Below are 24,685 nucleotides of genomic sequence, written 5' to 3' on the forward strand. Positions count from 1 at the left end.
AACTGCGCATATGGGAGCGCGCGTGCACGCTGCAAAATGCGAGGTAACCCTTCCATTTGCTGTTTTGGGGGAGAGTTCCACTACTGCTGCGATCACAGCATCTTCCCACTTCCCTTCCAAATCAACTCTGGGAAGAGCGCTGGAAAGCATCAGAGCACTGAAAGCAAGTCACTTCACACCAATATCAGTGTTATCTTTCAGACGGGCTGTCCTGGCCGACGTGCTAAACCAAATCTTCTCATTCCTGCACACGGACAGATGGCAAAGCATCAGCAAAAGTTTCTCTTCTCTAACACCTCAGGAGGGAGACCTCTCTCCTCCTCCTCCTCCTCCTCCTCCTACAGCTTCTCTCGTACGCTCACTTCTTTACCTTTCCTACAATGCTTTGATAAAAGTGCAGCTAAAAGAAAGTCTGTGCTCATCTTTCTGGCCATCCATCTCACCTTGAGGTCAGCACCTCCTTTATTATTTACTATTAGATCAGTAGCCACACATACAAACACCGCCTTGTTCTGCTAAAGCCGGTGTATGGGTGCCTACGTGTGTGTGTGTGTGTGTGTGTGTGTGTGTGTGTGTGTGTGTGTGTGTGTGTGTGTGTGTGTGTGTGTGTGTGTGTGTGTGTGTGTGTGTGTGTATTTATGTCATTTGTTTGTATGAGAGAGAAAATTAATTTGTAAGTCCACATGTGCAATTTTACACATAAAATGATGGTTTTGTAAAGCCCTGAGTCCGCGCCTCTATGGTTCCCTGTAACTTAGTTCGACAGTAACTTAGCATGATCTGCGTCGAGTCATCGTGAGTTTCCCTGAATGCTTGGATGAGCGGGTCCCTTTAAATGTTGTTGCCGCAAGGAATTTTGGGGCAGCATGATCTTGTCTCCTTTGGAAAAGGACACATCAGTGTTTCCTGTGCTAAAGGAAGTTCTAAAGGAAGCATTGAGCCTCCTTTCCTTAGCTTATTGACAATTTGAACTTTCCTTATCATGGCCGTCACTTAAACACTTTCGGGGTTGAGGAAAAGGAGATAGGAAAGGAGGTAGGAGGAACTATTCGGATGCAGCCTCCGTCTCCAGTCCTTCACTCCTCTGCCTTCTTCATCTTGGCCTTCTCCATGCCACTCCTGGAGGCGAGCTCGGTCAGCTTGACGATCTGGTTGATGAGAACCTGAAAGTCCAGTGCGGTCCTCCTCTTGTTCTCCATCCATTTCTCCTCCTTGGCCGTCCAGGTCTCCTCTGCCTGTTTGGACCTTTTCTGCAGCTCCTCTTTTTGCTGGACGGTCTCCTCCTTCACCCTAATCCCGCTCTGCAGTTGTTGTTCCAGAGCTTGAAGTGTCCTCTTCCATTCGGCCTCCATGACGTGCATCCTGGTCTTCACTTTAGTGAGCTCTGCCTGAAATTCCAGGTTCTTTTCCACGAGCGCCACCTTGTTGTACTCGGAATTGGTGGCTGCTTCCGCGCTCTCCTTTGCAAGGACTGTCAGTTTTTCCTGGTACTCCTCATGCAGAGGTGAGATTTGTGAAGCCGACTGCTTCTCTCGATCGGCCCAGCGGTCCTCCCACTCCTTGAGGGAATCCTTCACATTAAGCCTCGTGGTGGTGAGTTCCCTAGTGCGATGTTCAACTGTCCTCTCATGGGTATTTCGGACAGCGTCTTTAGCTGCGGCTTCCCTCTCCCGCACAGTGGCCACTGCTTTCTCCTTTTCAGCCTTAGTGGTCTCCATGAGGGAGTTCAACTTTTTGACCTCCTCACCCTTCTTTCTCACTTCTATTTGGAGGTGGAGGAACTGCTCTTTGAGGTTGTTGAAGGTGATGCGAGCAGATTCAGCTTCAGCCTGGTGAGACTGGTGACTGTTTCTCTGGTCCCGGAGCTCCTCCTGCGTCTCTCTCAGGAGTTGGTCCTTCTCCCGGAGACTGTCCTGCAGGAGTTGGTCCTTCTCCCGGAGACCATCCTGCAGGAGTCGGTCCTTCTCCGGGAGACTGTCCTGCAGGAGTTGGTCCTTCTCCCGGAGACCGTCCTGCAGGAGTTGGTCCTTCTCCCGGAGACCGTCCTGCAGGAGTTGGTCCTTCTCCCGGAGACCATCCTGCAGGAGTCGGTCCTTCTCCGGGAGACTGTCCTGCAGGAGTTGGTCCTTCTCCCGGAGACCGTCCTGCAGGAGTTGGTCCTTCTCCCAGAGACCATCCTGCGTCTTTCTCAGGAGTCTTCTCCTTCTCCCGTTTTTATCCAATTCTGCCACAGACTACATTTCTGCATACTTTAAAGCTATGAAAGTAAGATTATTGAATTTGCTCTGTGGTTAAAGTTCCACAGTAATGTTTGAAAACCTGCTGGTCAGGAAGGTCTAACCGTTTCCAAATAAATCCCCCAAAAAACTGCAAGAAGAATTCCCATACATAGCAGATGAGAGAGGTACCTCATGGAGGAGATCAAGGGAGATCAGCATCTGTTACCATGGAGATGCTCCCTGCTCACTGTTTCACACAGTGATGTAGCTACCTGACCTACCGCGTTAGCATCGGTATGAGCTAATGGTTATCCTTTTAGCAATGCTAATTCGGTTCTGCAAACAAATGTGGCGTTGGCGAAGGTCTGCGCTCTACCGGGTGAAGTTCCAGTTTATTTATTGGTGTGTGTGTGTGTGTGTGTGTGTGTGTGTGTGTGTGTGTGTGTGTGTGTGTGTGTGTGTGTGTGTGTGTGTGTGTGTGTGTGTGTGTGTGTGTGTGTGTGTGTGTGTGTGTGTGTGTGTGTGTGTGTGTGTGTGTGTGTGTGTGTGTGCGTGTGTGGGCGCAGTCCACATACCATGTCTTTGCTTATGTATGTCTGTGTGCTTTGTGCCCCTCGTGAATGTATCTTTTCTTACCCTTTGCTTGTCTGTCTGTGTGTATGTGTGTTTGCACGCATGCGTGCATGTGTGTGTGTGTGTGTGTGTGTGTGTCCTTGGCTGGAGGCGGTGCAGTGTGAGGTTTTTGCTGCTGTCTGAAGTCGTCCAGCCTCAGTGTCATTAGAGGATCTCTTTAATCCAGACTTTGGGAGAAACTTCTGACAGCACGCTGCAAATAGAAGGCCCCGCCGCACATGAAGAGCAGCTCAGCTCCTAACAAAACACCAAGTTTAAAGAGGCCCCTGGCCTTTTTTCCTCCTCCCACTATTCCCTCCCTTCTTTCTTCTTTGCTTTTTTTCCTGCCCTCTGTTGCTTTTACTTCACCCTAGGGAAACATGCTTGCCTTATCTGCGCAGGAGGACCACCCAGGAAAGATGACTCAGGCATTGGTGTGTGTGTGTGTGTGTGTGTGTGTGTGTGTGTGTGTGTGTGTGTGTGTGTGTGTGTGTGTGTGTGTGTGTGTGTGTGTGTGTGTGTGTGTGTGTGTGTGTGTGTGTGTGTGTGTGTGTGTGTGTGTGTGTGTGTGTGTGTGTGTGTGTGTGTGTGTGTGCATGCATACAACACAGTAAGTGCACTCATTTGACTGTGTAGCACTCACATTTTTAGAACTTTTGCTGTTAATATTAATGCATGCCTATACCTGCATAGATTGCTCTGAGCGGTGTGTTTGTTGGTGCCTGTGTGCGCGTGTGCTTTGCTAATCCTTTGAGCCAAAGTTTGGAATGAAAGGCTGAGACACATTGCTGATGGAGAGGTGAGAGAGGCCTTCAAGCTCCAAACTGTGGGACTGTGCAGTGGTGGTTCACCGCTGCCCCCATCGCTTCATTCTGGCCACGTGTTCGTCTCCTTCACGGGTCCCCCCCCCCCTCCTCCTCTTCCACTTCAGTTTCTTTTTCTACCTTTTTGACCTTTCTTCTTTCTTATTCTCCAAAGCTTCTCGTTTCGTTTGGCAGTATTTTATTTTTTTTGTTTTTTTCCTTCTTGTACTTTTGTCTTCCATCTTTTTTTCATCTTTCCACGCTACCTAACAAAATGAGATTTACCTCGCTTCCTGGCCTGTTCTCAATAGTCCCAGTCAGCATGACTGATAAAGACCATATCACCCGAAACATCTGGAGACACTTTAGCTTGATCTTCTACACGTTGCCATTCGCACACCTTCACAAGCTCAACGCTGCAAAAAAAGACCTGCATCTTGTCTGTATGTTAAATCTATAACATGTTTTTTTTTCTATGTATTACTGATTTATTACAGAAAAGGATCCATGAACTCAAGGGTTTTGATGTGACTTGTTGCGAAGTCTTGGAGAAACTGTCATCAGCCACATAAATGTGACACCATCTGAAGTGGAGGTGTTCACAGGGTGTCTCCAAGTTTCTGCCTTTCAAAGAGTGATATCCTTTTCTAATTTCATGTAATATGAGCGTACTGTCTGACGGTTATCATGACTAAACGTTCCCAAAGCCCCTTTCTGAGTCACACCGCGCTTCTTTTCATCTGCAGAACTGTCCCATATGATTCTGTTAATGAAATGACAAGTGTGGAACTTCTGCCCCTGGTCTTGTTGTCAGTACATCAAAAAAAAGTAGAACCCACAAGAAAGGGAAAACGCGTCACCAGTGAGGCCCTCCAGTCAGCATTACTTCCCAGAAGACATGGTCCAGAAATGCTGCGTCACCGTCGCTGTGTGGAGAATTAGAGGTTGATTTTAGAAAGTCCCGTCAGGGTCTCCGTCATCCCCTTGATGTGCCATCACGTATCACATCAGCCATAGCTGGAGGTGTTAGGGTTACAGATAGGAACTTCTCTGGAGGAAGGCGTCATTGCTCACGGCGAAATAATCGACTTCACAGAAGTAGACTTGCCACAAATGGTTCAAGGAACATTTGGGCTAAAACACATTGCTCAGTCAAGTTTGTCCAACGTTGCTGCAATACATTTTATCTTAGCTCTTAGACCACCGATAAGAAAAAAGAAAAATCTTTAAAAGGGGGGATATGCCTTGCATCTGAATGCCTCCTCAACAATCTGAAAACTTGTGGAAATGGCATCTACCCCGCTGAAAATGCTTTTCCAGTGTCAATGAGCCTTTGATTCGTGAATAAACAAAATGAAATGATGAAATTGAAGGCAATGGGCTGCACTCATTGGAGATGTGGGCTTCGACGTGGCCATGGCTGCCTAAGAAATACCCTGATTAATAGGTTAAGCACGCTAGAAAGCAGCCGCCTTTCATGCTGAGGAGCTGAAACTGACCTCGAGATGTGCTAAAATCATGGTTGCCTATTAATGAGGATGAATGTGCGCACAGCACAGGAAAAAGATCAACGATAAAGTGGAATTACCTGCAGCGTTGCAGCTCACGTTCATTCATACTGTGACACAATTTAATTTCAATTATTGAATATTAATGGTGGGGGGGGGGGGGGGTCATATATTACTTTCTATCTTTCTATCACTCTCCAGCTACCAAGTTGTATCAGCTGGTTTTTTTTGTAGTTTCTTGAACCATTATATGTTTTCATCGCAGTTGGTTAGTTAGTTTGTTGATTTGTTGGTTCATTAGTTCGTTCATTGGTTTATTCGTTGGTCTGTTAGTTGGTTGGTTGGTTAATTAACAAGATTACTCCAAAACTTGTGGACCTGCTTTCGTTAAACAACTCTTAATGCTGAGACCCGGATCATATTCCCGCATGCGCTCTCTGAGCTCCTCTCCGTCTCTCTTCTTGTTATATTTTGGTTTCACGTGCATTGTCCACCTTTTCTTTCGTACTTCCTCTTCTGTCAGGAGTTCTCAGAGAGTTGCTATACAAAAGTTCATTCTGGCCCTGAAGCTTTACAGTCTGTGTGTGATTTATGTCAGCGGAGTGGGTTGTGGATCAGGCAGTCATGCCTATCACCTGGACTATGTTTCTCCCTGCTCAGAGAATCAACAAGCCAACACCTGGCCTCCTCACTCAACTCCGGTAGGGGGGAGACACTGCAGATTCTGATGCTAACCAGTGCCCCACAGACTTGTTTGAGGTGTGTGCGCGCGCGCCTGCATGAGTTTTTCATGTAAAGGCCTGTGTGCACATATCACCCTCTGCTTTCTATGCAGCCTAATCAAAGATGAAGTGTCCATATGTGGACTCGAGACATCTGGTTCTTCGTTGTACGCAGGAACTGCGCCTCGCTATCACTTAAAGGCAGAAAGAGGGAAAAAAAATGTCTATGCACTCTTTCCCTCTCCCTCTCTCCCTCCTTCACACACACACACACACACACACACACACATAGGAGGCTCTGGTGTGTGTTTGTGAGTGAGATCACACCATTTTTTTTCTTGCCTGAACCTTAAAAAGCAAAACAGAGTGAATTCTTTATTGGCAACTTGGGGAGAAGTCTGATCAACCTATTTTTTGTAACACATGTAAAAAAAGTGGTTCCTATTGACGACGTCATGCACTGGTTACCTTTTTACTGCTTCGAAAGAAGAAACTAATTTTGTGGTTTTACAAAAACAAAATTAGATTTTGTTTACTCAGAATGTCTCTTTCCATGTGTCCTTGTTCGGGAATTTGTCTGGACTTAATAAGAGCAGCTTCCCAGTAATTGCAGTCGGGGCTTTATTATTAGCCTTTTAACATTGAGAAACTAATCATAAAGCTGCATCTCTCCACACCGTCCCTCTGTCTTCATGGGAAGGTCTCATCCCTCTGCTTTTTCCTACAGTCTTGATATTGGAGCAGCCTCTCACTCAGATCAGACCTGGTTCTCTTGCCAGAAACAATAGAACTGTAAATCAGCATCTATCATTCTGTGTTACTTACACATGACACCACCGCACCGATTTTTCGAGCTGTTTTGGGTTTTTCTTTCACTCTCCATCCGTCAGCCGACTGATTGTCTCTCCCTCCCTCCAGGCTCTGCAGGAAAAGGTGGAAAGTCTACAGAGGCGGCTGCACAGCTCAGAGAAGAAGCTGCTTAGCAAAGAGCTGGAGACAGAAGAGAGGGTAAAGCGGTTTTCTCTTCATTTCTCGTCCTTTTTTATGCTTGTCAGGCACAAGGGTGTCACAACGTCTAACTCGAACTCATTTACTCCTCGCTTTCATCCTTGCGTCACTCTTGCGGCCCAATGTTAACTTCTTCAACCTTTTGCCCTCAGCCTCTTCACCACGTGTCTCTCTGCTTGTTGCCAGCAAATAACCTCTATGTGGCTTCTTATTAATTAGTGCTTTCTGTGGTCTTGGGTCTTTTTAGTGATTCATTCGACACCTATCTCAGCTTCTCCAGGGCCGGATTTTATTGGCTCCCAACTCCTAATTTGCTACCCTTACTTGATCCTCCAGGGGGCCACAAACGACAAACAAAAGACACTTCCCCTCCTTTTCCTGCCTCCTCTCATCTATCTACCATCTCTCATTCTCCTGCTCAGAGCCATAGATATGCCTCCTCACACATATCCCAAATTCCTTGAGATCTGGCTTCAAGAGCCAGCGCCTAGGGCCAGGAATGCCACCACTGCCTGTGTTCAAAAGGGAAGCCTCTGTGTGTGCACACACACTCGCTCACACTCCCCATGGCTCCCCAGAATGCCCTGTAATCAGGCTCTGTTTTGACCTTGACACACACTGAGAAGAAAGCACTAATGACTGCACTCACACAGGAGGTTGTTCTTTGTAGCGTGGTATGTACACCAAAGGCTTTCATTCTCCTGTGTCTTCTCTGATACGCCCACTGACCCTTGTACACACTTCACACACTCGTCCCACACCTCGGTGTCCGGCCTTCATAAATCTACCGGACCCGGTCAGTAGTTTTGGGAGTCCTCTTCACTGACACCGCAGCAGAAGTGCCGCGGATCGTTTCGTATCACCTAAGCACTGAACCCTAATTTTGCCAATGTCGCCGTCGGATTTGAGTTTTGATCAAACTTTTCCTAAAAAAAAAAAACACAATCCGTTTAGCTGACTAAATGTCTGCACAGCATACGGGAATATAAGAAGCTTACGTCTTCTCCCCTTGGTGAAGGTGCAGGTTGTGACTTACCAGTACCAGTCAGATGTTGGCCCCTCAACAACAGTTGATTCATTAAAGACGAACTAAGTTCCTGTTGTGTTTAAATGAGCTCGTGCTTTCTTCATAAGTTCTGTTTCACCAACCACGAACAAATGTGAACGTTTGAACTGTTAACAAATAAGCAGATCCCTGATACAAATGCACCAATTGCCTCACATTCTGATTCAGTCTGTTCAAAGAACGAGTAAACAAGGACTGAGAGACTGACAAAGCATTTGGTTCCCATTTTAAGTACTTGAGTTACTGCCACAAACACATTTCACTAATTTATCGCAGATTGTTGCGCCGCGACAAAGTTGGCAGCGGAGCAGCAAACAGCAAGTGAGCCATGGTGGAATAAGAATGAAGTAATCTGCACATCAGCCAACAGAAATAAAAACCAACAACAAGCGGGACAGCTGAGGCGTAATCTAGGCCACAGCTCTCAGCAGGTCACTGCAACAGTTTTTTTTTTTTTTTTACTATAATAACCCTCTTAACATTTTAATATGGGAGTCAACTTTACTGGGGTGAGAAAAAGGAAGAGGCACCGACACAGTGGAGGATGGAAAAGACTTCACCAAACTGAACAAGTGCTAACGGAGCTCTTCATTTATCCTCTGTACCGGTTTATCCAGTTGAACAGAAGCAGCATGCGCCTTAACCAGAGCGAGAGCCCATCACTCACACCTGTAGATGTTCATTTCGCCCTCTTGTAGGAAGAGTGGCATTTTTGCAGCCCTCATAATGATTATAGGTGCTCAAGGCAGATTTAGAGTGGCGGGTTAAATTCAAATGCATGTTTTAGTGATGTGGGAAGAAACAGCAGTATGCAAAAAAAAAACAACTAACAAAACATACAGCGAGAACATGCAATCTCAACACAGGGCGGCGGTCTTTGTCTAAAGTGGCGGATGGGAGAGTTTTGTCGGATCATCTGATCCTTCCAGGCTGCTTAAAAGTTGAACCCCTGCTTGGTGTCGCATCTCTCTTTCAACAGCTACTGTTATTTTATAGTGTATATAATAGTGTGTTTGCAATATTCCAGCAATACAATGCATAGCTATATATAGCAGTACATTATGGTTATTTTCTCACGTATCACTTTGGAGAATCCATCGACAACTACCTGTTTTGTAAAGGATCTGTTTAAATAGTTAGTATTGTTTCAATCACAGAATGCACTGATCAAATTGTAGATGAATAATAAACCAGATGTTACGTACTTTTTCCTAACTATTACAGTTTTTGACTTGTTTGCTTCCGCTTGTTCTGGTCTCAGAAAATCAGCCAAACTACTCACTAATTTCTAGTCTTTTGTCTTCAGTCGTAGTTAAAACTTCTTTTTTTTTTCCTACCTTGGATTGTCATTGTGTTGGCTGTTAATGATTTCCCGCGTTACTATGGGTTTTATTGAGCTCCCTGAGTTTGTTTCAACTATGAAATTGTCCGTCGTCTCACCTCTCGCTGCAACTCTCTTTTTGGGAGACGAGCAAGTTTACATGATTTCGATCTAAAGCGTGCAGATGTGTGTGGGTACTCCTTTCTTTTGACAGGCAGTCACAGTTTTAGTCGGAATCAGATATTGACTCCTGCTTCAAATCTTGTGCTCACCTGAGGTCGGATGTTTTTTTTTTTTATGTGGGTGCATGGCATCAAAAGCAATACAGGAACGGTGTAAATTTTATTTAAGAAAAAAATGTTTTAATCTGTTTGCGTGTAACTGTTTGCATTAGTAAACGTCATCCATGCACATGAACTGTTGTTGGCTCACCAGTTCTTCTGTGTGTTGTTGCCTTTCTGTTTATGAAGTTAAACCTACAGGCATCCACTCTCGGTCTCCTCACAGTGATGTTGCCCCGGTTGATCTGCCAAGATGCGTCTTTGTAATCCGATCCCTCACATGCTAACACAGCCTCTCTGCCCAGACTTCACTCAGATGTTGCCTGCCTTACACTTGCAGGGCCCTCGCAGGCTCCCCCAACTCTAAAATGGCAGATCATCAGCTCGCTGTGTGGTTCAATTCTCCTTGAAGAGGGGAGCAGATTGTTGAAGAGTACGGCTCTTTGTATAAATTCATAATGATACAGTGGGCACGGTGAACTGTACAAGTTTTTCAGAGATGTATTTTGCTGCAACATGGGAGCTCGGAGTAATAAAATATAAATCATCTCTGTAGTTGCGTTCGGCATTGATGCAGACATAAAAATGCAGAGGAGTTGAACCAGCTTCTGGAGGCTCCGTCGTTTTCCTGTGTGCTGTTTTTGTTGAGGCACGTTACATCAGCAGCCACCAATCCATCCCATAGTTCTAACAACTTTGCGAAGATCTGTAGCCACTTCTAATCTCCTCCTGCCTTATTCCCTTTTTTTTTTCTTTTACATTTTTGTGAAGCGGAGTCTTTTTTCCGCCTCACAGTGGAGCGTTTTTGAATTCAAATTGCTCCTTGGTGAACTCATTCGGTGCCAGCCCCGTGGATGTGGAGGTGCAAACTTTGTGAGTGGCGTCATTTTTGATGTACCCCTTTTTTCCTGACAAGGTTTTTGTCACTTTGGAACGAGGGGGGGGGGGGCATCAAAAATAATGTCTTTCCACCAGCTCCTCAGCCCCCAACCCTTCCCACACAGGCCTCTACACACACACACACACACACACACACACACACACACACACACACCTTCATTAGCATACATCAAGCTTCCCAAGGATGTGACAAACTTCATTTGAACGTTGAAAGTGTTGAGGGCTTGTTCCTTTCTGCTGGCAGCTGTCAAAAACCACGCCATGTGACAGTACCAAACGCGAGGGAAAGTCAAAACCACAATCTAAGGACTATATATAGATGAAATGTTGTCATTTTAAGATGACTGGGAGGGGGAAAACGACTGCCGCTCCTCACAGTCTTCAAAACTAGAGGAACGCGCTTCATCGGGAACAAACAAAATCTCATTTCGAAAAAGAGCTGTGGAGATGAAACCTGATTTTCCTTCAAAAAGTCCCTTTTGATTGCCGGGGAAAGTAGTGGCACACTATTTCCTTATGTTTCCCCTCCTTCTCTTTTCTTTCCAATTCGCTCAGATGCGGAGTCCGTCATTGACTAAAAGCTCATGGAGGGTTTGATCAGCAGTATTGTTTAAAGGCATCCAGTCCTAATGGCGAGGAGACTTTTTTTATTTCTTTTTTTTGTTTTCTCAGAAGATGCCAAATGTCTCTTTCCACCTGTCAGGAAAGCAAACATGTCTTTGCTGCGAGAGAAAAAAAGATGTTGAAAGAAAAAGAAATATGTGTGTTTGTATAAAAGAAAAGTAAGAGATGTGAGAGGAGGGACCTTGGGGAAGGCAAGTGAATGAGAAGAACGTCTCACAGGAAAGAAGTCCGTCATCTTTGGGGAGTCAGGTGCTTCGGTGTTAAATTTTAACTCCATTGAGAGACATGTCGAAGTGAGAAATTTGAATTGCTGTTTCACCTATTCTTGTCTGCTGTTTTTTTTTTTTTTTTTTTTTTTTTTCCTGCATCTGTTACCCCCGCAAAGGTTTTCACAACAGAGGTGTTATTTAAGAGAAGAAAGGCTGCTGCTTCCACCCACACACATTGCATAGTAAACGATGGCTAAGCTTTAGATAGAATTGCTTTGAAGGTTGTGATTGTGAATGCTTTGCTGTGCTGCAGTACGGAGAAAACTGAAACGATACTCGGTGAAGGATAATTTCATGTGTTTGGATGTGCAGTGTGTGTATATATGATGCAATAAGGAAAAAAAAACGATGGGTTTTTTCCATGATGAGGATGGTCCGTTTTTTGTTTGTTTTTTTAGAGTACGACTGTAAAAATGGAAGTATGAATTCTATCTTGTGTTTGTCCAGGATCCAGATCCAGAGGCTTCTTGTACCATGCTATGAATTAATTTATGTTGGCCGCTGTTGCATGTCTTCATGGTATTTCTAGTGTGATCTACCTCACTACTGTATGTACAGTGTCCGGTCTTTCTGTTCGACTCTCGGTGAATCTGCCGTTGCAGCATTGCTCCTTCCAATGTATGGGAAGGAAAATGGAGACAGCATTGCCACAAAGGAGCTTGTAATTTAGGCAGAGCGGATCTCTCATTGCTGCGGTGGCTGCACCATACATGAACCAAGAATGCAAAACTAAAGAACTTGGCGTTTGAAGACTCTAAGACTTATATTCAGAGTGGTTGGTAAGGGATGTGTTTATTCAACCATTGTTTATTGCTTTGGTCTGAGGTAGTGAAGTGTGTTTTGTCTTGGCTTGCCATTTTGTTATGACTACAGAAGCTGCTATAGATAGAGATAGACATTTTGAAAATCTGCAGTCCCGTTGCTCCAGCTCATTTTTTAAATCCTGGACATTCAAATTAAAGCTTCCAAAACCTGTTTTGTTTTTTTGTTTTTTTTTGTTGTTTTTTTTGCTACTTGTTTGGAAAGAGTCACTTTCAAATTATCCCCGACTTCATTCATACAAACGGCAAGAAAGAACGAGAAAAAAAGAAATAATGCATATTTTTACAAACCGATGGATTGTCGGCCCCGTGTTGTTGGTCCAACACTTTAAAATGAATGGGCCAGAAGAAGCCTGAAAGATTTGGCAAAAAGTTGTGGCAGTCTAATCTACTGCACACTGTGCCGAGACAAAGTGAGCTGCTTCATGTCGGGATCATTTATTCTGGGGGTTGCTTTGAAGTGCTTCCCAATCCCGCTCATTGTGTCCAGGAAGATTAATTAGCCAAAGCCAGAACAATCAGTTAAATCCACAACAGGAAGATTATTTTAGAGAAACCAATCTTTTTTTTTTTTTCTTTTTTTTTCCTCCTCCTCTCTCTCTCACTTCATCCACACTCATTTCACTTGAAGGGCTGGACTGATGGGAGGTGGGGATTGAGCAGGATATTCGTCCTGTCACACACATCATGGTGTGTTAAAATGCCCAGACTCTCCCCTGGTTACACCTTGAAAAGATGTAAAAAAAAACTGTAGCTTTGCACCGGCCCCGTGTTAATTCCTGCAGCTCTGTTAAAACTATTCATCAAGTCCTGAATTAATTGATTCAACAAGTCTTCAGAATGCTGTAAAGGCTTTTTACAATACTATAAGCTGCGTTTGTGTGCGTGCATGTGTGCATGTGTGTCCATTCATGTGTGTTTGTGGGTAAAAAGTGGGGGTTGCGCTAACCAAACCCTTTTCAACTTCTATAATCAGACTCTGGTTTAGTGGAGTGTAATTTAGCCCCAGACAGACTTCCTCCAGTCCTCCCCGGTGGAGATAGCTCGCTGGCTATTGAGCTGCTGCCGTGTTTGATGTGTTCTGCCCTCCACCATGGCCCTGTCCTCTTCCAAACCCAGCTGTGTCGAGCCCATAAATGCATTGTGTCACATCGAGCTGTAGTCTCCTGCAGCCAGTAGGGGGTGTATGTGCAGAGCGAAGGCAAGCCGGCCCCGCGGACCCCCTGTGGAGATGTGAAGGAGCTGTGAAGAGCGAGGGAATACTCTGAGCCATGAATAAAGAGGGGATACCCACAGTCTGTGTGTGTGTGTGTGTGTGTGTGTGTGTGTGTGTGTGTGTGTGTGTGTGTGTGTGTGTGTGTGTGTGTGTGTGTGTGTGTGTGTGTGTGTGTGTGTGTGTGTGTGTGTGTGTGTGTGTGTGTGTGTGTGTGTGTGTGTGTGTGTGTGTGTGTGTGTGTGTGTGTGTGTGTGTGTGTGTGTGTGTGTGTGTGTGTCTCTTCCAAAGGGAGCCGCACATTTGGCTGCCATGTCTGGAAGTGAGTGTCAATGTGAGAGGGGAGCAGAAGTGCTTATTCGGCAATTATGCAGCCAAGAAATATATGACAACAAATCGGATTAAACCGGTTAATTTTATTTTGCATATCGATTAGCCTCTTTCAAAATCATGCGAGTTTGATCGTGGGTTTTCCTTCATTTGTCTGTCCTCCTTTCCTCCCAGGTGACTGTGGTGCATCAGGAGTACCAGGAAAGGATCAAAGGTCTGATGCCAGCTGAAGTCAGACAGGAACTAGAGGACATCATCACCTCACTGAAATCTCAGGTGGGCCGACCGGTCGCCTGATAGAAATAAAATGTCCACACTGGCCATAATATTGCACTTTCTCCCAAAATTTGGAATCTGCCTCTCACACAACAGCAGCTTTGTGTATTTACACGTTGACTCATTGCTGAAACTGTAGGATGCCGTTTAACAATGGCGTTGCAGGCTAACAAGAGAACAAAGGGCTTCTGGGATATGCTGCCGAGTCTTCCTGCGGGACACGCTTTATCTCTCTGTTGTAGACCACTTACCTGTCTAACCACCATCATCATATTTTCACTTTGTTCCACGTCATCTGAACAAGAACAATTCATACTGTGTGTACACCGTTATCTCCCCAGAAAGCCTGAAACAATGACAGACATCATGACATCCATGTTGTGCAATCAGACTTTGACTTGGAGAGACAATGGGGTGACATAATAAATAGTTCGCAAGTTTTACCTGCAGATCGTCAGTATGAGGGGAGACCACCAGTTTTCTGCTCTCATGAGGACAAAGGTCTGTTTCGCGAGGTTTTCTTGCTCCGCTCACTCATCGGCGTTGCTCTCCGCCGGGCTCGCCATCAGATCACGCAATCAGGCATTTCCTCGCCACATTAATGCATCGCTTCCCTCAGCCCTCTCTGGCTAATGTTGGGCTTTAGTTTCTCAGGATTGACACGGTAAATAATGTCTTAACAATAATGGGATCATGCAGTGCAGGTTTTTTGTCCAACGGGCGCATCATAAACCCCTGCCTTGTTCAAATAGGCCTTGTGCGATCTCGTTTCACTTCCCGGACCACAGCTCTGTGATCAGATCTGTTTATAAAATGTAAATCATGAAAGGAGCAGTGTCTCCTCTCTTTGACAGCGTCTTAGGTTTTGCACTTTAAAGTGCATTATTTTCACCTTCTATTTTTTTCGTAAGGTAAGGGGAGTTTTTGTGCCTCTCTGGAGGGATACGACCACATTTCACTGGTTTTTTTTTTTTTTTTCATTTACTTTACCAGTGTAAAGCGCCAAATGAAATGCTAGAACTTGAACTGAGGTCTCCCCCACAGAAAGGAATGTACCCTCGGCTCCAGTACGGTAGTCCCAGAACAATACGGATTCTTTTGGAGCTGTGATTATTCTGCCAGGCTCTAGATGCCGTGTAAATGTAGATGGGGTTTATTTTCACTTTAGCCCAAAGACACTTCATAAATAAACTTACACTTTGGAGCCAAACAAAAGAACGGTGCTGCCTCTTCCTGCGACTCCGCAACCTCCACTAACCTGGACCATAATCCTCCCTGTGTCCCAGTGTGCCTTGACCTGTCTGGCCTAATCTCCTGACCCCCGGCCCCTGCCGTCCTGACCCCCACGACTCAACAACCACGCTTTTCTTCTACTTCAGCCCACTTTAGCGAACTCGCTGCGCCCAAAAGCACAACTGACCCGGAGTCCCTCAAACCTCCTGCACTTCCTCATTGCAGGATCCTGATGAGGCGGCTGGCTGCTTCCATCTCATGATTAATCAAAGCAGAAGGTATTTTAAGAATTACTCGCTGCCTAACGTTTGCATTGTGCGTGGTGTCTTTCGATGCAGGTCAACTTCCTTCAGAAGAGAGCCTCTTTGCTCCAGGAAGAACTGGATGCCTGCCGCAGCAGGAGGTAAGCATGATTGTTTGAAATTGTATAGAAGCGTGTGCCTGTGCAGAGTTCATGTGGACGATTTCACAATGTAGATACTGTATGTTTTTACTGGAACGCCTCACTATTGTCCCAGAGACAGATGCATATGAACTCTTACACTCGCACATTAGAGTCTGTCTGTTCCGTGCTCGAATGCTGCAGATACTTTAGATGAAGGCTTGTCTCTTGCGGTGAGAGCTTCCAGTTCGCAGTGCTTTGATTTGCCTCCTGTCCATCATACAGTAAGAGCCATTTACGTCTTTTTTTTTTTTTTTTTGCGAAAAGCATGTACACATACGCGGCGATGAGAAGCCCCCTGTCAAACGATGCCACCGCTCACATCTCTGGAAACATCTTTTAGGACTGTCAGTCACGAGCACCACAGTAAATACTTATTTCAGTGTCCGCCGCTTCCAACTCCGAATGACACAATCACAAACCGGCCGTCAGTCAGGGAGGGGAATTTCTCTTTCGGCGTTTTAACGAACCACTTTTCTCTGCACAGGTAACGAACGGCCTGCCGGCTTCTTCCTGCGCCACGACGTGAAGGACGAAACCTCCACTCAGATGTGAGCATTATTGACTGTTTGCAAGTGCTTCACTCATCCGGTCATACCACTGTGGACCAGTCGTTTGTTGCATTGATGTACAGAAGAATATTTATTCACCGTCACCGCCAACTTGTTTTCATCAGTTTTATATATTTTGACATCATTAATGGTTATTTTTCTTACCGATGTCTGGAATCAACTGTCCATTGTTGTTAATAAAAGTCTTGGCTTCATGTTCTATTGTTTTTCTTTTTTTTTTTTCTTTTTTTTTTACACTTTCTGAGCATGTTTATCATCTTCTTCAAATGCCTCATTATTAATCCCTCATTTAGAGGGAGGCCATGCTCCTGCCCTTGTTTTTCTGTGACCACAACATGCGTGTTAACCACGATTAGCTTTGTAACTAAAGTCGAAGACCTTGAATTCCAATCTCCCCCATCGCTATTTAGCATCGCCTTTCAACTCGAGCCCCCATTTGAACTGTAAGAGGTGGTTGGGGGGTTTGTGGTTGGTTCAGATAAAGTGCGCTGTGAGGCGATTGTTTGAACCTCAGGCCAAAGGCTACAGTCTTGAACCTTTCTGTTTCTCCCTCTGCCTCCACTTTGTGTTTTTACCAGCGGCTCCGTACAAACCCCAGCTGAATGACTCAGACGCTGGAGTCCGCAACATGGCCACACGTCTCCAAGTCTCCTCCAAAGTCTCCAGAGTCTGGAGGTTTTATGATGATAATAACAATTTAGAGCAAAAAAAAGGATTTCGTAATCTGCCACAAGTTGTTGGTATTCTGCGTCTCTGGTAGGTGAGGAGTGCAAGGGCTCGAATCAAAGACTATTCTTTTCTTTGAAGGTGTCCTTACATTTTAAAAATCGGATTTGATTACAAAGAGGGCCGTGCACGTATTTGCATTGGAATCTTTTTATTTATTTATTTTTGTTTTTACACCCACAGTTCACACACTTCACGTGTTCCTATTGTCCGTGACCTGTTCTGCCGTCTCCAAACGAAACACGATTCCAGCCTCTGTATTTATTTGATGTGCTGATTCTGCTGCCCAAGCAGAGAGACAGAAAGGAAAGGATAAGCTGAAGAATCGAAAAAAAAGAGGCGGACGAGAGAGGACTATTAGATCAACATGTGAGAAACAGGAATTTAGTCTTTCAGCACAATGCCTTTGTGGTGTCTGTTTTTTTTTTTCTGGAAGGAGTGAAGCCAGTATCCATAACTATTGCAACTAAGCATTCGAGATGTGCAAATGCCTGCATCTGAGGTAAAAAAATACTTTATGCGTTATATCTATGACTACATTGACACATTTTTCTTGCACATAGAAGTTGATGCACACGTGTCTTCTTGTTGTTGCGCTGACATACGTAGTTGAGAAGAATAAAAAAATCCCAGATGGATAAATGCATATTACAATGATATTCCAATGTTTGGCTCCATTCATATAATATATTATATCCAATGTGTAAGACAGCAGTGGTTTCCAAAGTTTGGGCTGCTCCAGAGAGCTTTCTGGGCTGAACCAACAGGGAAAACTGTATTTTATGTTTCAAGACATCTCATTTTTTTAAAAAGAGTGAAATAAAGACCACTGAAAACATTTTTATTTTATTTTTTTTTTCTAAATAATGTATCAATATTTTATGGAGATTTGATTAAAATATGAGATAAAATCTCGTACAAAGCAAAAGTGAAACCAATACAACTGTTGCAGGCTATGTATGACGATTTACCGGGTATTTTGCATTAAACCTTGAGAATGATGAATGAATCCCTCCATTAACCAAACTTTCTATTGTAAAAAAGCATATGTGGCATGAAATGGGTTCTGGGTTTGTAGAACAAACTCGGTTGGAAAGGCTTATCCTCTCACAGAAATAGTTCCAAGTCAATTCAAAGACAACAGTGTTGAAAAAATACTGTTATTCTATTTTAACTGAGTTCCATATGATTTTGTATGATGGTTACTTAAAGCACAAGGTAAAAAAAATGTACATATTCAAAGTACAATCATCTGTTTCAGAAAACTACCTCTTGGTACTTTTAGTTTACTTTTTGTCCCTGTCTCGAGGTCTCTATTAGAAGCATACCGATCCAAAGAATTTGTCTCAAAGAGCTGTTGACACTGCCGATCTCGAGGGTTAATGTGTTCTACCGCCGATTCCCCTGCTTTGCTCATTTACACCCAAACAAGCTCCAGCCGTAACCTTCCCTTTAATCTCCGTTATTACTCTGACATAGTTTCACTCTAATTGATTGTCTTCCACTGAAATTACCTCCATAATTGTGCTTGTGTAAATACAAGCCATGAATGTCATTTCCACACAGCCGACATGGCCCCATTAAGGATCAAAGCCTTCACTTCCCCTCGGTTATCTCCACATCAGACAGTGGACTTGTTGTGTGACAACAGCAAAGGGCAGTCAGGGAGCTCCAAAGGTTTTGCACTCATCACTTCACCGTCCTGTTCAGTGCTGCTGTGTTACCCCCTGTTCTCGTGTGTGTGTTCCAAACCTGCAGAGGTTCCCTATCGAAACACGGGCTCTTCTTATATGCACAGAAATTTTGAAATCCATTGCGGAAAAGACCCGCTGAATCGAAAATGTCTTATGGCAGCAAATGTGCTTCCTCTGTACAGTGTAAGCTCCCACAGTTCTTGTTGTTCTGTATAGTATTCCTCCGGGACATCAGCGGAGGTTACTTCGGGACGTGAAGCCGAGGACCTCCTGTAATTTCTAATCAGATGTAGAGCAGGGAATTCGAGGGCTTTCGCTGCCTCTCCTCCCTGCCTCTTACAAGATTCACACATGTGACATGTGCTGCGGCGTGTGCGCACGCTCTTCGCTCCGCACGACTGTGACAGGCCTCCGGGATCGACTACATCAGCGTGTGATTGACAAAGTCATTGTTTGCGTGAGCATGTGTGCCACCAGATCTTTTTATAGAACTGTATTCTGAGTCAGACCCTAGGAGGCCGGTGTTTGGCTGCTGTACACTGCTTGCATAAATAAACCTGTTTATCGCCAACACCACTCTCTCAAACACACACACACACACACACACACACATACAAACACATACACATACACGCACGCACGCACGCACGCACGCACGCACGCGCAACACCTTCAACGCATTTCACTTACACTATTTATTCTCTCTTCCATCATGTTTTTCTGCCTTCTCCGTCTTTGTCTCTCTCTCCCAGCATGTATCATTCTTTCTTTGTTGACATGGTATTTACGGGAGGGATTTTTCCTCCCCCCCCCCCCCCCTTTCCCCCCCCCTACCCTGTCAGTCAAACGCAACAGGAGCTATGAAAAGGATATGCAGCTGTGTGATCTGAGAACAAGTGGGTTAGAGGCTATACAGCCTCACTGAAGAAGGCACAGCAGGTTGTGTTTGTGCGATTGTGGCATGAATCTGCTGTCTGGGCTGATAGAGGGACAGAAGCCTGTGCATTCAAGACAGTGTGGGAGGTTTGTATGTATCACTTGCCCTATGTCTCAGTCTGGGTATCTTGGTATCTCTGTCTCCTGGTTTCTATTTATCTCCCTGCTTAAAGTGTTAAGTAGACAACGGCGACATCCGCTCTCAGACACATAAAGTTGGAAAAGCATCTGTTTGTTTTTGGTCGGCGAAACTTTGCAGTTTTCCTTATGTCTCTGTGCTTTGATGGTACTCCCACTGTCTTGTAGTCCAAACTTCTGTCGGCAGGCGGGTTGATGAGGGGGGGGGGGGGGGGGGGGGGGGTTACTCAGCCCGATGGCCTTCCGGGCTGTAAACGCTGCTCGCCTGCGTTCTTGCTCTGTCTCTCCCATCCGTCCACCCTTCTTCGCCTTTACGTGTACTTGACACACATCCGGGCGCCGCACAGCGTTGCCGAGGTTTGCGCCGACTCCCACACTCCTCGGCTGTTTCGTGTCGAGTTTGGTTTCGACAAATGACATTTCACAGGTGACTTTCTTGCATCCTGCTCATTGCATTCCGAGTGACGGTATATTGCAGAATATTTAAGCCAAGGACTTTTTAGACCTTTTTTCACACACTGCACTTCAACTTTAAATTCAACGATTGCTTTAAGTGACATTATCTTTTTCTCGGTTGCTGCTCTGAGATTCCACCGGTCCCATCGGTTAAAGCTAACTGGACCCTACACCTCTTCACTGGCTCATTTGGTTGATTGATTGAAAGGATCGTTGTGTATATCTAAGCAAACACATGTTTAACATAACTGTAAAATCGGGGATAACAATTCGATCCTGTCCAGAATATTTGTTCTTTGACCACTTTTTCATTACGCTAGTTGAATCCAACACCCAAAAGAGGTGTGCTCAGTAAAGAACATACTTTGTAACGTGCCATAATTAAACGTTCCACTTGTTTCCCGACGTAACTCAAACACAGGTCTCATCTCGCCCCACGAGTCCACTGACATGGATTCATTCTTGGTTCCATTGCGTCGGTGACAGCTACTATGGCCACTGGAGATACATTTTACTCTCTGTCTCTTGGATTTGCATGGCCTGCATCCTCATTTGTATGAGAGTTATAAGAGTTGGCAATCGTCATCTGAATGAACCGACCTCATTTACATTTGTTTAAACTTTATTTGGGCGCGCAACAGAGACTAAAATACATTCAAGTATATTCATTTATTTAAAGTCAAATGTATTAAAATGGTATTCAAGAAATGGTAGAACAAGTTCATGCCACTGTTTTTTCAACCACAGCTTAATTCACATCATGTAATCTCAACAATTGTATTGTTATTCATTTCAAATTTTCAATAATCACAGTCACTCAAAAGCCCCTTGTTAAAAGAGAAAATGTCTGAGCCGTCCTCTCGTCGGAGGCTTCTGGTTGCCATGATGCCTTCTCTGTTGATATGTCACACTAGTTTATTTAAGGAACAGGAAGCTGTGAGGGAGATAAAATCTGGCATGTGATGAATGGATGAGCAAGTTAATCACCTTACACCAGCCAGGGGAACCCTGCTCTCCTCGGTCAAGAACGAGGATGACGGGGTTAAAGTGATAGATTAAGGATGAGTGAGGGAGTCCGGGGTTCAGGTTAAGACTGATTCAGAGACGGATCTCTGTCCTGTCAAGCATGGCAGAACTGGGGCGTCCGGCCTGTGAAGTGTCTGCATGGTGCTTCAGTGAAGCCAGCAGAGGAAATGAAAGTCATTACTGTCAGTGTGGAGTGAGCTTCATGGCCCAAACGGGATTAGACAGTGCATCCGACATTGTTTCTATACATTGGTAGACTTAAAAGTCAAGCGAAAAATGGGATTAAAACGAGGGAAAAAAAACCCAATAAATAACCTTCAACACCCCCCCCCCCCCCCTTCCCTTTTCTTTGCTTCTCTTTTATTTTTTCTCCGTCTTCCTTCCCAACCAATTCCCTACCTATTTCATGTCTCATTCTCCTTTCATAGTCTTTTCTCTTGCACCTGTCTCGCTGCCTCATTCCACTCTCTCTGACACATTTATCGTTCCTTTCTTGCATCTTTCACACGCTCATCCCCATCATCAAAATCCGCAGGTAGGCGCAGACTCCCACTCACACTTTGCACTCTCTGTTTAGGTTTTTGGTTTTTTTTTTGGTTTTTTTCAAGGAAAACATCCTTCTGGGGCCAATTGGTGTTTAAAATCCAACTTCATTCCCCTCAAACTGAACCCTATCAAAAACACTCCCCCCACTTCCCCCCACTCACACCCCCACTACTCTTTCAAAACAGCCCCATAACAAACTGGCAAATTGTTGCCCTTCCTTAACTTTTAAGGGTATTATGCACCATGTCCAACTTCAAAGCCTGTCTTAACTCCACACTCTAATTGTATCTTCCCCAGCTCGCTGCATGCCATTTGATTCTGCTGACAACGGCACTTCTCCCTCCATTTCTTCTCCATCCCTCTTCTGCCTGCGCTCTTGCTGCTGCCGTTTGGTCCTCACTTATGTTGCACGTTGACCTTCTCCACCATCACCACCACCCTCTGCATCTCCTCTCATCAACTTCTTGCTCCCTTCAGAGGCCATTGTCCCCCCTGTTGTCACCTGCTTTGAAGGGGTAGCCTCCATTTCCTTTCTCGGCAGTCAGTTGTCGCCCGAGGTGTGTACACACCAAACAAACTTGAAACAGTAACCCCCTGTCCTACATTGGCTGGCTCCTGCTCTCTTTATCTGCGTGCTCTCTGTCTCTCTCTGTCTGTGCGAGCTAACTTCCTCCTCATGGCCCTGGTTGATAATTGCCATAAGCTTCCCTCTTGGTTTCATTTTCCATTGTCCTCCCCCAAAATTCTTGGCTCTGGCTTGAGATAAAGGGATGAGAACTTCAAAGGGGTCTAGCAAAGAGTTTAACCCCAAGCCGAATGGAGCAGCACACAATACTGTAATTGAGAGCAGTTACTGATCACAGAGCGGCGGCTCAGAGAGGAGGACAGCACCGGTGGATGCACGCGCGCTCTCTGACTGTTTATGGCTGCAACCGAGGAGGCCGGGGGCAGTTACGACCGGCCGGGGCTACTCAGGAGACCACGTAACCTAGCTGTAAAAGCCTTGCCAGTAATCTTGAATTTTGAGCAGGTATTGTTTCAGATAACAAAAGATACTAAGCTGCTATGTGTATGTCGCACAAAGTAAAGAAAACATTAAAGAACTGATTGGGCTCACAAGTGATTTATGCACTCCTTTCTGCCTGTATTTATAGCACTCTTTGTAGTCGGTCCGAATCTGACCTGTGCTGTAATAATATCTCCCCATAAAGAGAGACAGCTACATCCCATAACCTCTCCCCTCCAAGACCTCTTTCAAAGGTCTTTTTATAGGGCCAGAAACCAAGGACACCCCCCGGGGCTCGGGCCAGTCACAGAGCTGGGGTCAACTCCTGCCGAGCAGCAGGGAAGACCTGACCTATCTCCGAGGACCTCCCATGAACCTTAGCGTGGTCTGACAAGGCAGGACACGAGGGCCCAACTGGCCCCAGGTATGAGCAGGGGGTCCCCACCATCGCCATGGTGACGGCTTCAACCCTGGTGTGTTTACTGTCAGAGGTCAGACTCAGCCCTCCGGAGTTAACAAAGAGTGACATTGTCAGCGGAGCACTCTGTATATTAGCCAGATGACCTGTGCACCTACAGAGAGACCTTAGCTGTGTTGATGGGCCTTTATGAGATAAGAAATTGTGTTTGTGCAGACATGCTTCAAGTCTGACTCATCTGAGTCACACATCTGGCATCGTTTCTGAGGTCAGACATACTGTACCTGAGTTCAAAACTTATTTTTTCCAATTGTCCTTACAGCTCGGGCCCTAATTCAATTCTTCAATAGGTAGCAGAATGCACAATTACCTAAGTAGAAGTACACTTATTATTTAATATTGACTAAATGAAAATACAGACTTTGAAATGTACAGAAGGTATAAAGGTTTTTATTTATAATTGTTTTGTGCTATCAGTTTTTGTTCCACAAGCCAAAAGTCTCAAATGTTCTTTTTTAAAGCCTGAATGGAGAACATCGTCACGCTTTGAATCTGCTTGGTCCTCACACGTGTTCTTCTGTCTGATCCGTTTCAGTTTCAGCATCATTGCTGTTAGTTCTGCTTGTCACAACATTGGAGGCTTTTTAAATGGTAAAGTCTCCCTTGTTCATTCATGTTGTTTAGTTATGTCATTAACATTTATTTTCTCTTAATACATTTTATGCATAAAATGTAATGATGGACACAATGGCATTTATATTTGTTCCAATGCTCTCAAAGCAAACGATTCTGCTACTTCCACTGAAATATTAACTCAAATAAAAATAAAAAATACCCATAGTAAAGATTCCTGAAATATTTGGTATTTTTTGTAAGTTGTTCAACCATATCAGAATTTTGTATTTCTTTTGTGTCATCCACGGGAAGCAACAATTGCCTAAACATCTTTAAGACTTCTCAATCTCAATACATGGTCCTGCTGAACATTGTCACGTGGATATCCCCGAGAAACTGCAACAGCATGCATTGGAGTGCAAGTCCACCCAGTTGTTCTGTTTTTCTTTTCTTGCTGGGACAGGGAGTTTGATGCGGCCACACTGGGATTGTTTTTTTGTGCGGGATGTGAGCACTCTGAACTTTGAAGGCAATAAAAGTGGCCTTTCAATGATGACTATGCTCTTAGTCATTATGGCCTCTTCAATCGCAATTTCCTCTTTTTTTTCACTTTGATGGGAAGTGAAGCATCAGGGGAGAAAGTTTCACAGCACCTTTAGGAAACGGGCTGATCAAAGTGTTTTCCATCTTTGTACTGTACGTTTTGGATCCTTGGTCCGCTGAGACAACAAGGACACACAGACACCTACTGTCTTTCTTTCAGGAATACAGCCCATCATCTTCCACAAAGGGTCCCTTGTGGTGCTTCATTTGAACACTAAGAGCTCATCGAAGACACGTCTGAATAAACATCACTGTGACAAATAAAACAAACTGCAGTGTCCAAAATCACCTCGGTTGTTTG

General features: G+C 44.8%; 1 protein-coding gene across 4 annotated transcripts in view; it reads left to right on the forward strand.

The window, feature by feature from the left end:
• cep112 (centrosomal protein 112) overlaps nt 1-16,413 on the forward strand; it is a gene marked incomplete at its 3' end in the record, with an annotated part of 95,644 nt that extends 79,231 nt beyond the window's left edge. For 3 of the 4 annotated variants that reach the window (XM_080488156.1, XM_080488153.1, XM_080488155.1), the window contains 4 exons: nt 6,783-6,872; nt 13,872-13,973; nt 15,545-15,609; nt 16,136-16,413. In XM_080488156.1, coding sequence (XP_080344282.1) covers nt 6,783-6,872; nt 13,872-13,973; nt 15,545-15,609; nt 16,136-16,139 — 261 coding nt within the window. Of the gene's footprint in view, nt 1-6,782; nt 6,873-13,871; nt 13,974-15,544; nt 15,614-16,135 lie in introns of those variants that run through there. The other variant, XM_080488154.1, reaches the window with a different exon arrangement.
• Between the last annotated feature and the right edge of the window lie 8,272 nt (nt 16,414-24,685).

The sequence above is a fragment of the Lipophrys pholis genome, assembly GCF_963383615.2.
Source record: "Lipophrys pholis genome assembly, chromosome: 19".
NCBI classification, from domain to species: domain Eukaryota; kingdom Metazoa; phylum Chordata; class Actinopteri; order Blenniiformes; family Blenniidae; genus Lipophrys; species Lipophrys pholis.